The 13169-nt window shown below is 43.5% G+C and overlaps 1 protein-coding gene and 1 long non-coding RNA gene across 2 annotated transcripts in view; both read right to left on the bottom strand.

The window, feature by feature from the left end:
• The window catches only part of ARIH1 (ariadne RBR E3 ubiquitin protein ligase 1), a 41321-nt gene extending 39055 nt beyond the window's left edge, over window positions 1-2266 (bottom strand). The window contains exon 1 of the mRNA XM_035899474.1: window positions 2128-2266. Within this exon, the coding sequence (XP_035755367.1) occupies window positions 2128-2205 (78 nt within the window). The 5' untranslated portion in view covers window positions 2206-2266. The remainder of the gene's footprint in view (window positions 1-2127) is intronic.
• A 379-nt stretch (window positions 2267-2645) lies between these two features.
• LOC118452807 lies at window positions 2646-11605 on the bottom strand. The gene is made up of 3 exons (XR_004842661.1): window positions 3803-11605; window positions 3188-3663; window positions 2646-3072 (listed from the first exon to the last, which is right to left on the bottom strand). It is a non-coding gene; the product is annotated as an uncharacterized LOC118452807 (long non-coding RNA).
• Window positions 11606-13169: the final 1564 nt, after the last annotated feature.

Below are 13169 nucleotides of genomic sequence, written 5' to 3'. Positions count from 1 at the left end.
GGAACACCAGCAGCACAACAAGCTCCTACCAGAAACATCTGGGCTGCCTGCATTCTCCTCTTGCCACATCCAAGATCTAGTATTTAAAACTTAACCAGTTGTTACAGTGATGCAGAAGACAAGGGTGACTACAACTGTGCCCTTCCTCGTACACAGTGTGGACAGCCACACAACCTGAGCTTGCATTACACAGGGAGGACTGAAGACAGGGAGGGAGGCAGTGCTAAGAGGCTTGGTTTGCATAATGTAAACCACGGTTAAATACAAATGCAAAAACCTCTGGCATTAAGGACTGTTCTAATTTTAGGCAAGGCACACCACCAAGGTACCAGGTAGCAGCTGCTCCGCATTAATTGCTTGCATGCACTTCCCTCACAATTATTTAGGAGATCTGGAGGAGTAAATCATTGCATCTCTGACAATGAGAGGTAACTGCTTCAGAGCAGCTATGTCCCGTAATTCCGTCATGGGGGGCTAAAACACACCCAGAATAATTTGATGTTTCAACCCCTCTTGTGACAGTAGTTCTGCTACAGCTCCGTATCAGCCCTGTCGCTAACACGAGCCCTTGGCAATCGCTTTGGATGCTCGCTCTGCCCAGTGCTGCGAAAATTAACAGAACATCTATAAACCAAACACCAGATTATGCAGGGCTGATATATGATAATTTATGTTCTGAAACTGGATGGGCTTCTTATTTGGCACACAGGATTATTGTCTACGACTCTTACACCACGAAGATTAGTTATGAACAAGCTATGGTGCTGCTCAGACGGGATTACTACTTAGGCTTGAAGCTGCAGCAGGGAGAAGAGGGCTTTTACAAAGGGTATTTTCTGTTTACAAAGAAAAAATTTTAGTAAGTAAAGCAGCCAGAAACAGACAGTGAGCAAGGGAAAAGCCAACACATTCAAATGCTCTATCTTCCTCCAAATGTGGTTTGATGAAAGCTGAAACAGCAGATCTAATTTAAAACAGTCACCTATTAAATATTACATGCTGAAGCCGAGGAACATCGCCTAGAGCTCAGGGCAGTGAGCCTGTTGATATCCAGATAGGAACGAAACCCGAGGAAAGCAGCCATTTTGTTGAAATTCTCAGGGCACTTTAAAAGACTCACTGTCACAAGTATCTCACTAACAAAACATTAATAATAAAGCTCTGCCCAGAGAGAAAAACAGTCAGTCCTTCAGCAGCGATTTATTATTTTTTTTTAGGTTAACAGAGCAGCCAAGTCCCAAACATGCTTCAAACAGATCCTACTTCATAACTGCTTTTCACTGGAAGTATTTACATTTACTATCGTTATCTGTGTTGACATGCTCAGGCACACCAAAGCGAGCTAGAGATACAGGGATGAGAAACCCTGCAAAGGTCTGGACTTCTCCAAAGAAGCATTATTAATTGAAATAAACCCCCTTAATTTAATAGAATTGAATTGAACTGGAAGCTTGGTCACTAATATCCGAGTTAAATTCTTTTTGCTGTCAAAATAAGAAAGGGTGAATTGGAAGGAGGAATCCGGATGCACTTAAATGCATAAATGAATTATAAATTAAAGATTATTAGGACATTAGCTTAAATCAGAATTTCCAAGCAGCCTAATTTGCTGAATGACAGTTTGCAGTACTTGATCCATTCATGTTTTCATCCATCAAGACAAGCCGTGCGGTTAATTCTTCCTGTTATTACTGAGAAAAGCGTATTTTAGATTTCAGCTTCTCAGTGCGGGGAGTAAGCTCCTGTTTCAATTTCAGCATTCACTGCAGATAAAAACCATTTAAGAACAACTTAAGCTCACTTCTCCAGCAAAAATCCTTTCCTACCTCCTTGAGACATGATATTGATCGATTCTTCATTTTGTTTCTTTCCATTTCACAGCTTGTTTTGTTTTCTAAGCATGGCAGCTTTTGCATTTCAAGAGTTTTCAGCCCGACTGCACCATCTATACCCCAGGAGCAGAGGCTTTTTCAGACTCAGTACAGCAATATGGGTTTGATACCGCTTCCAGTTCGGTTTTCTATACAATTGCTTTTGCACTCATGAATCAAAGCAGACACCCCAGAAGCACTAACTTTGCCTCAGACATCTATCTGTAAGTGGTTCAAACATCAGCAACATACACACCTGTGGAATATAGCTGTGGAAGTGACACAAGACCATATTTAAATGCCCCAGGCAGAAGGAAACCAACTGGTTTTGCATCAGTCTCAGCGAAGAGTAAGAGTTTTGCTTGGTGGTGACATATCGCGCATGCTGGTGGAGGAGCAAAGGGCCATCAAAAGAACAGCTCAGAAGCTAACGCCCACCTGAAACCCAACAGCACAAACATTTGCTCCAGTAAAGTAGCATCTAGGGACAGCCCGTCACACCGTCACCACTGTAAATATTTAATCAGTCAAAAACCTAAGCCTTTGCCAATAGCAGAGCAGTGAGTGGAAACTCCAGCTGCCCTCCAAGCACGTGCAAGATCAAACAGCATCTCCAAAGCTCGTCACCACACACCCCATGCCATGGAAGGAAGCATTAATAAAATAACCAACATGTCATATTTTATGGTAGCAGGTAGAGCAAGAGCAACCTCCCCATGAGAAGGTTTAAAAGATTTCTTGATAAATTAAGAGAGACTTCTCACTTGCCTCAGCTGTAGCTCTTGTTGATGACCTGGAGACCAGCATCATCAGGTGCACTGTGTTTTTCCCCCGCTCCTCTCCAGATGACTCCAGGTCACAGAGCTGGTATGCAGGCAGGCATGCCCTAAACCTCCAGGCCAATACAAACAGGCAATGCTCAACTGCAGTAAGTGCCAGAGCAGAAACCTCCCACAAGTCTTCAGTTACTTCAAAACCCAACAGGTTTGCAACGCTGACGCTCCCAAAGGACAACAGCTCCTTCTATGCCCACAACACAGAGCAAGGGCAACCAACACAACAGACCTTACATACACCATGCAGCTGCTTCCTTCATCAGGTGGTAAGTGGACGCGGCCCAAAATTCTGCAATAACTAGGTCATCTACTCTGTGAACACTACTGCTCTTCACTTGCATCTCTCCCGGCCCCATACAGGTAACCTTAGACATAAACATACAGAGTAGAAAATGTTTTAAATAAGTTTTTAGCCTGAATAACATTACAGTAAGACTGTCATCGTAAGATCTGCATAGTTTTGCAAGTGCACTGAGCAACCTTCATTTGTGAAGATCCATTCGCATCTATTCTTTCAGGAGATGATTGAAGGAAATGTCACAAGCGCAAAACCTCACTTCTAGCAGCTTAATAAAATTCCCAAGAACTGAATGTAGCAGATGAGATGTGTTGAGTACTTCCAGGACGTGATCTACTAAAGAGGGTAACTTCAAACTTGCTCATTTTTAAACAACACCAACTAAGCACTCAGAGAAGCTGCTGGAAAACTTTCATGTAACCTAATATTCCATGGCTCAATTACAGGCAGAACATAAGAGGGCTGAGGTGAGAAGATGGGGACAGCAGCTAAACGGATCGGTCTGGCACCACACATCCATATGTTCCTCTTCTGTCATTCTCTGAGGCTTGGGAGAGAATCACACCATGGGACATTTCTGCCATTAGCCATCTCATGGTTTATGAGGCCAGTACAGCATGCACAGGTGGACCCGAGATGCTTCTTGTCTTCCAAACACCTGTTATAAATAACAAGATCAGGACTATTCAATCTCTATGCACCCACTGAGGATATGGTCTTCGCATCCTACAGCCCCATTGAAGCCACACTAAGTGACTTTTTTGAAGTACCCACCTCTGAATCACCCAAAAATTTACCTGTTTCCTGCTACTGGAATTTCCAAGCAACTCCGCATGAAGCCAGGCTACTTCCCTGTGACATTGCCAGTCACTGCTGTCAACTGCTGTCCTCCGGCTGGCATTTACCACTTCACTTGAACTTGCCATTAACATATACATAGGCTTCGGTTGCCATGTTGATCATCTCCTTAGCTTTCTTCAACTCATTAACTTCCCTTCTCTTAATTTTGAGAATTTGGCTTTACAGAATTATGGAATTAATACCATAATGTGATGGCACCAAATAGCAGCTTGATATTATGATTTCGTCTTGTAGTAATCTATCTGCACTTTACTGATCATTTCTAGCTCTAATGGATGTATGCTCTTTTAGTAGAGGAAGATAATAAAAAACAACTTTGGAGAAAACTATTACTTCAGCTAACTGGTTCAAGAAACAGAGATGAAGCAGTCAGCTGCTTTATGTTTTCTCCGAGCCTTTTGGAAAGTTTTCAGGTTAATGATTAGGAGCAGCAACAAAGATCCATTGTCTAACAAAGCTTTTAAAATCAGAAAAGAAAAAATACTAAAGCAACAACTCCAGGATGAATTAGCAGATTTGGAAATGCAAAAACTGAATTCACACTGTAAATAAAAGAAGATGGGACGGATTTGCCACGCTGCTCAGGTGTGCTGGGCAGCGCTGGCTCTCAGATGACTGCAGAAGCTCCACCACCAACTCAACACAAATTAGAAACGGCATATGGGCTACCACCAAGGAAGGCATTTTCCAATGTTTCAGCTACACTTGCTTCCATACCAGGAGATCTATGGTTTGATGACAGGATACAGAGGGATGTTAACCCTTATTTTATACATTTAATCTGAAGAACACTTTGGCTTGTACTTCCCTTTGCTACAGTTCTGGAGTATAAAGTCAACCCTTTGAAGAGCAAAGGCCCACAGGTACAGAGGCCCAGTGAATTTGACCAAGTTACGCCACCGTACTTGAGGACTATGGAACAAGAGGTCTTCCAACGCACATGCTTTCACAAACCATTTCTCCCTTTTAGCTCTTTTAGAATAAGGAGTGCTATTGTTTTACTTCCCACAATAGCACTATCACCCAAAGTATTTCCCTCCTCCAGGTGTCTCCCACCACAAGAAATCCCAATGCATGAGCAAAAGCTCAGCAAATCTGTGTAAGCAACCCGAACCACAGCTATAGTTTCCAGAGTTGCCACTGAGCAACTATAGCTGACGTACTGAGAGAGAATCGGAGTGGGAGCACGTGGGTACCAGAGTACGTTTCAGAACAGGTTTATTCAGCCCATTGCCTCCCACTCATGAATTTGCAAAGAGTAGGAGACGGTGATGGCATCATTTCCATATAATTCTTCCAGTTTACTATTTCAGTAGCTCCTTAATATCTCCCATTACGGAGGAAGAACATAGCACAAGGCACAGCTGCCAGGCTGTGGACAAGGTGATATTAAAAGCCCAACCTGCAACCCAAAAGAGTTTTGGCTATCCTGAATGTAAAGGATCTGCAGGTTCATCCAGGTAGAGTCCAGGCTCTTGGCAATTACCAATTTCCTCCTCATGCCAAACCTTCAGTCAATATCCAGTGCCCCACAGCATTGCTCCTGTTAGGATGAGAAATCAATGAAAGAAAAAGATGGCTATTTAGAAAAAGCCGTATCGGACCTCTGTTTGCCAATCACAAACAACACGTAGTCACCTTCCCTGCTCATCCATAGAGTATTACTTGCACAAGCAGCAGCCACAAAGGACATTTCAGCCCCCTTCCCTCTTGACATTACACATCACTGCTCTTCCAGAACCCCAGGTTCTGTTTTTCCTCTACTGTACGTGAACCTGCAGTATAAAAATTCTCACCCCATTACACTTCATTTTGACCTACCAGAGTTACTGCACTGTCCACATACCTGTGCCACAAACATATCCAACTCCATCGAACACAGAAGAAAACCATTGGGTTTCCCCAGACCACAAGCATCCCCAGGGGCAGAAAGCAGCATCATTTGACTGTCAGACCACCAGTCTCCAGAAGACTAGCAAAGACACATGGGTATGGTATCAATTTGGGTCTCAAGCCAATATGACAACTCCCTAGTGTGGGGCTTGAAGAAAAAAATACTATATTGGTTCAGGAAGAATGCAAAAAAATGCTTTCTTTACAGAAATAAACAATGCTGAATAAAAGCAGAAGAGTTTAGCAACTAGGCAACATGTATCAAAACCCCTTGGCTTAGCCCAAGAGCATGGGTTGATCAGACCCAGGTAAGAAATCTCTTCCCTTGCACAAGATTTAAGAGACACTGAGGAAGACTCCAGAAACCCAAAACAGCTTAGCCATGCACCAGCTCTATTTTTGCTTGTAAGATAAAGTAACAGCTGCTTGGATTATTATTTTACTTGGAAATAGGGCAGTAACTAGGCAGGGCAGTAAAATGTGCTTTTCGGAACCTGCTCCAAAGAAGCTGCATCCCATTGCCTCCAGACCAAGGAGTAGCAGCTCAGAAATATTTATTTCAGCAGCAACACAAGCTCGCGCAACCGTCAGCTCCTGGGACTGACCATGCAGCAATGGGAGCCCAACTGCTTGCACGGCTACACATGAACCAGACAGAGGAACAGACCTGGGTTAAGGGGGTCACTGGTTTATTATAACCCAGATGAGGATCACCGTGTCGCCAGACAGCTGAGTTGGCACAACTCTGACAACAGGGACTTGCTTCCAAGAAATTTGTTTGTGAAATCAGTCTGCTGAGAGTGACATGTCAGACACGCCAAGGTTGGGTCTTCCCCCTGTCAACACACTCTCCAAATCTTCTTGTCCCAAAGACTTTAAAACAATTTGATGCAAGTTACAGCCAGAGGTCCTACTTTTCTCCTCCATTATCCCACCAGCATTTTTGTCGTACATCTCAGAAAGCATTATCCAGAAAGATTCACTGTCTTGATGAGAAACAATGTTTGTCGTCTTTCTTCCAAAAGCTTTCTCCATTTGCATGACAGATCTTGAGGGAGGTGGTTGCTCAGGAGTGCAGTCCAGCTACTAACCAGAGCAGGACCTAGTGCTGCCTATATCCTCATTACAGTGTCTGGGGTCTGTATTCTGCTGAGCTACCAGACAGAAGATTTTGATAGTAAACTGTGGGAATACCACCAATCTCTACAAAGATGTGTCCTTAACGTAACCAAGACAGAAATACACTTTTCTTTAAAAGTCTTTTATTAGTCAGCATTGGAAAGACTGGAAGTGGCATGTCAGGTCAGCTACCCATCAAACTGATAGAAGGAAAACAACCCAAAGCACCAGATTTGGGTTTCAGGGGAACGCTGCTGTCTTCAGCAACTCAGCTTCTGAATGAACTGTGTATTTCTGGGAGAGTGCAGGTCTGCCAATGTGAGCCACAGAAACCCTCCTGTTTGCAGGCAGAAAGAGATGGTAAAGCAATAAAGCTGAAAAAGGAATGTTACTTTACAACTTTTTCCCTTAAATCACTTTATAGAAGTCTGAGGTGTCTCAAAAAAAATTTAAAAGCTTTCCCTGTTTCTTTTTCTTCACTCAAATACCTATCAGTACATTAATTTCACTTTTCAGCACAGTCAGCATTGTACAGTGCCAGATTCACCCATAGGGCTGTACCCATTTCATGGGCTTGATGGATCTGTAGGAAACTGGCACCATTCCTCCCCATCAGGTAGCAAAACGGCTAGCTCCGTTAGCTCCAGTTTCCAGCAGCTCACACAATGTAAAGAACGTTTCAACCCTGGCCAGTGAACTACTTACTGGTCAGTAGTAGCTGGGACTTCTCCATGGATTTTGCACGCCCTTAGGATAACAGAACTTCACTTTTGCGGCTTTAAGCACATTCAAAGGCATTACCTGGTCAAAAGGCACTGGGTGGGCAGTAAGTCTTAGGAGGATGCTATTAGCAGATCTATGAAGGTATCTGAAGTACTTCACCTCAGAAGGAAATCTGTACTGCACAAGACCCAGTCTTACAGCCACAAAGAATGGTTTTGAGAATTTGCTCTTTTGATGGCAGTTTTACAAAACGTATCTTTGATCAACAGTATGTCCTTTGAAAAAGGCCAAACCCTCACGTCATTCCTGAAGATCTTCTATCACACTTCATTCACGAAGATCTGCTGTACCAGAACAGTAACTGACCAAAAAATGTCTGTTCCACTTAAAATTAAAAACACACCTGCAAAGTCCTTCCAAGAAGAGTATCCTATAGTATCTCATGATGTCAAAAGACTATTTTTTCCTAGGATAACTTGAAGAAATAATGATACTATGGCATACTTGAATCAGGGAAAGTCTGAGAGGATGAGGATATTTTTCTGACTCCCAGCATCACAGCAATACTGGGAAGGGTAAATTCCTGATAACTTGTGTTCTTTTTCCATAGAAAGTTTCCGTAGCAGGTCTGTCTGCAGGCTCAAGCATGTGCCAAGAAAACAAGTAATGGATTTTCTGGATTAAATTCTCTGGAAAGGTGTCTCAAATTGTCCTTTTCCTGGTCTCAATAGTCCTTCAAGATGATGAATAAAGAAACGGTGTCCTCTCTTTAGATAGTGTGCAAGCACAGGATCAGACCCAAGGATGTTCAGCATAAATACATCTCTCAAATGATGGTTAAGTCTCAATTTGTTGGGTGATCTGTCTCCCACCTGCTTTTGTTACTGGGCAGTAATGGAGAACATCTATCACAGCGTGTCCTAACACAAAGAAAAACAACTTATCACAGAAGATATAATCCAGCCAAATTATACATCACCTCAAGATAACCACCGTTGAGTTCATTCCTTAAAATTCGTTGTCTCCAGGATAGCCCCTGACAGCGAACAGAGCCTTACCCCAAAGCGCACCACCAGCACAAACATGTGGTTCTTCTCACCTGGCAGTTACTGCAGTGCCCGATTACGCAGCCTTTTCCTCCTCTGACAAGAAAGGGAGCAAAAGGACAGACTACCTCTTGCAGCAGCAGTCAGAGCTCTCGGATTCACAGGTACTTGGAGGGAAATACTTACGATGCAAAAATCTTAAAATAACACGCCTGTGCAGCCTGTGTCCTGAATCCGGACTTCCACTTCAGAATGTTATAATTAACATTCTCCAACAAATATACAGACAGGGAGAAGAAAATGGTAAGGCACGTAACTTCTTCCATGCGCACAATGAAGTCACACCCACAAAAATCGGTAAAAGAGCTACAATGAAATGTAAACGAAAGCCATACCTATTAAAAACTTTTCTCATGGCAATGGCCAGGTTAGCTCAAATGTATTTTGATACACAGTCACCGGTGGCATGCAACAGTTAACCCCTTCAGAGACAACGTGACACAGGTTTGGCTGATGAATTTTTACCCAGTGGCACTTTACAAGAACATTAGAGAATATTTACAATGAAAAAATCCTTAACATTCTTCCATCTTATTTTTCTCCTCCAGGCCTCAGTGTGGCAAGCATCCAAGCACTAGGTATTTCTCCTCACTTCTCTGTCCCTTATTGCTTCCGATTTTGTCCTTTTCTCAAAGCAGCACCACTCTTACCTCCTCTGGCATGCTTCACTTGGACAGAGAGGAAAATTTACCCACTCACCAAAGCAGCAACACACTACATAGTACTTTAGGAAAGAAATAAAAAAACCCCACACTTCCCACAAGCTGACTTCATCTCCCCATCACTGCACAAAGGCCTGAAGCTTGTTTACTCTTGCACATACCTGGCTAAAGGGAGCACTTGGGTGCACCATGTCACAGCAGTCACTCACCATCCAGCACAGATTTAACAAGCATCCCCATTTAGCAATCCAGCTCCACAACCGGATCCCAGTTCTTACCACCACCTTCTCATTTTCTGACAGCAGACCTTGCCCATGTATCATCACTGCATCATTCAGCAGAAAGACTGATGCCTTGCCAAATTGCAATGCAATACAAAACAGAAAGTGCTTAACCCTTTGAAGTATTTACTGGCAAAATATGTTTTATACACACATGATGTCACCCTGACAAATGGGCAGTAAATCTACCCCAGTGATGCCTACGCCTTACTCTACAACCCTCAAGCAAGCAAGAAAAAAAAGAAAAAAAAAATTTAGCCATCTCAACACTTCTAAACCAGATAGGCCCCAAAAATCATTGCCAATACATCAGTGTCATGGGGATGCAATCTTTAGCAACATCTTTACCTTGGCAAAAGCCCCAGAGCAGCTGTGGTTATAGCTTGTATCGCTTCCCTGCACAAAAGCAGCTATACCTGCAAAAGCACTTTTTTCTGCTGGCAGAAGCTACATCTGCACTAGGAAAATCTGCCAGCATCCTTCTCCCAACAAGCCTCTTCTAGTTCAAACCATTTTTTAATGATGACTTTGCAGTTTATTTACCATACTCTGCTCATTTAGTCTTACTTAGTTTTATAGCCAACAAAACAGAGTCCTGGCAACATCCTATTTTATGAGCTGGGATTTCCACTGTAAGAATTAATTTTGCCTGTTTACACCCCAGAACTTTTGCCTCCAAGGGCTCCACAGAAGCCACCTTTGAAGAAAGGATATTCTGGAGGCATGAAGAGTTTAGCAATTCTCTTGTTCATTCTCATCCCTATTCTTTAACAAGATACACCCAACATCGTAACTGCAGTCTCTAACGGCTGCATGCATTTTTAACCAACTACCTGAGCTCCCTTCGAGTTATGAGAAAATGCTCTGTTGGGATTCAATACAGAAATAACAAAACATAAGTCAGACAGCAGTTGCAGAAAATAGGAAACCTCAAATTTTTTCCACCATTTTCTCATTTAAGGGCTTTGAAGACCTGCCTCTATACAAACTTGCGCTCATTTAATCTGTAGTATTTCTAAATCAGTCGAGTTAAACCAGCAAGTATGTGCAGACCCTCCAAAGCACCTGGAGCATCTCCCTTTCCATAGTGAATAAGAAACAAACCTGGACATGCAATTTTGTATTTGGTGGACTGTGCACTCGCTGACAAAGATATCCCTTGTTCCCCTCCCACTAAGATATTGCTATCTGTCATCAGACACTGTGCTTCTGCAAGAGGAAAAACCCACCTAATCAGTCCTGCTTTACTACCAATGTGAAGGCTAGCAATATGAATAATTATCTGCCAGTCATTAGCATAATTAAACGCACTGAAAGGGCTGGCACCCAGCCTCTTCCAAATCACAGCACTGCCAGCCTGTGGAGATACCCTGGCAAGTGATAGCAGTACACGGGTCAGGAGAACTGCGCTGTGGTACACAAGGACGACAGATCCCAAACATCTCTGAGCTCCCTCCCTCCAGTTTCACTATCAGCCATCCCAGGCATCCCTAAAGACAACTTCAAGTCTTGGCACTCTGCTCCTAGAAGCTATCATCCCAGCTAAAAACTAAGCATCAGATACACAAAGCCAGTTCCCAAACAGTAACCCTCAAAGTAGATTAACGACACCAAGCAGATGAGAGGTTCAAAAGTTAAAACAAGCAAGCCAAGAAGCAAGCATCTTAACAGTTTCTGTACAATCTCTGAACCCATTTGCAGCACACCAACACAGAATTCCCAATTGAAGGCAAAGCATCTTACATTTCTAAACCGCAATAGTCCACAACTGTATCCCATTATACTTGACTGTTACTGTCATACAGAACTACACTCGCATTTGCTATCAACTATGATCATCCAACATAAAAATATGGCAGAGTTAATTTCAAGTACTAATATCAGCTCTCTTAACAATACAAATGTGGTGGTGAATAGAGTTAAATCCAGCTGGCAACCAGTCACAAGTGGTGTCCCCCCAGGGCTCAGCACTGGGCCCAGTTCTGTTTAACATCTTTATCCATCATCTGGACAAGGGGATCGAGGGCACCCTCAGTCAGTTTGCAGATGACACCAAGCTGGGTAGGAGCGTTGATCTGCTGGAGGGGAAGAGGGCTCTGCAGAGGGACCTGGCCAGGCTGGATCCATGGGCCCAGGCCAATTGGGTGAGGTTCATCAAGGCCAAGGGCTGGGTCCTGCACTGGGGTCACAACCACCCCACGCAACGCTACAGGCGAGGGGAAGAGTGGCTGGGAAGCTGCCCATTGGAAAAGGACCTGGGGGTGTTGGTCGACAGGCAGCTGAATATGAGCCAGCAGTGTGCCCAGGTGGCCAAGAGGCCCAGGCGGCGAGCGAGTGGCTGGGGGAGCTGGGGGTGCTGAGCCTGGAGAAGAGGAGGCTGAGGGGAGACCTTATTGCTCCCTACAAATGCCTGAGAGGAGGGGGGGAGCGTCAGGCTCTGCTCCCAGGGAACAGGTGACGGGACGAGGGGAAATGGCCTCAAGTTGCACCAGGGGAGGTTTAGATTGAGGATTAGATAAAGTTTCTTCACTGGAACAGGCTGGCCAGGGAAGTGGTTGAGTCCCCATCCCTGGGGGTATTTAAAGCTGGGCAGACGAGGTGCTTAAGAGACATGGTTTAGTAGTGGACAGGTACAGTTGAACTCGATCTTAAAGGTCTTTTCCAACCAAATGATTCTATGAAGTAAGTAAGTTCCAAACACATCATTTTACCAAGTAAAATAAAGAGAAGGGTTATTACAGAACATGCTAAAGCATATATACAATATGTATAAATCAAACAATACTACCTCAATTTGCTCAGACAGCCTTTCAGTCATCACATAAGTATTACTAACTACCAAAACAAAGATGTCATACACATTTGTTCATCAGATCTTCATAGTCCTTAGAAATTGTTACTTTATTTTCCTGTATGCATATTAGGTGGGATTTTACCCCAAATGCCTTCCACTTCATCCAAAAAACAAAATTCATATTTATAGCATCTACTGCATTTTTCTACACCTGAAAAAGTGATCCCAGAATGAGAACCATCACTCTTCACTTTAAGGCAAGGACTTGTGGTCAGGGCTTACTAGAGCTTGTTAGAGCTCCCAGAAAAGAAACGAAGCCACTAACTAAGTGTTGGGAGTGTTCTCCTTCCTAACTTTTTACCAAAAGGTTGCTGTTTGGCCTAGTTTTAAAATACACCAATCACCAAAGCTCTGACACTTCTGAGCACCCATTCTGGAGTCTCATCAGGCCTTGGGAGGTTTCTCCTTTGGTTACCCCCTCAAGACATGGCTCTCGCACACACGCTCCCTTCTTCCCAGAAGAACTCCTTAACTCCTCTTCTTCCCAGACCATTCCTTCCACCTCCCTGTTTCTCAGATCCCTGAGCCTGACTAGGATGTAGATTATTATGAGTTAACTTACAGTAAGTTATTCTCCCCACACAGAAAAGCACATTGCAAGGGAGACTGTTTACTCATGTGAGTTCTCCTGTTTTCCCCTAATCCCTCTCCACATTTCTGCCAGA

The sequence above is a fragment of the Egretta garzetta genome, unplaced genomic scaffold (assembly GCF_000687185.1).
Source record: "Egretta garzetta isolate BGI_Z169 unplaced genomic scaffold, ASM68718v1 scaffold287, whole genome shotgun sequence".
NCBI lineage: Eukaryota > Metazoa > Chordata > Aves > Pelecaniformes > Ardeidae > Egretta > Egretta garzetta.
The sequence above is the reverse complement of the archived record's forward strand: the minus strand, read 5'-3'. Positions and strand labels throughout refer to the sequence as shown.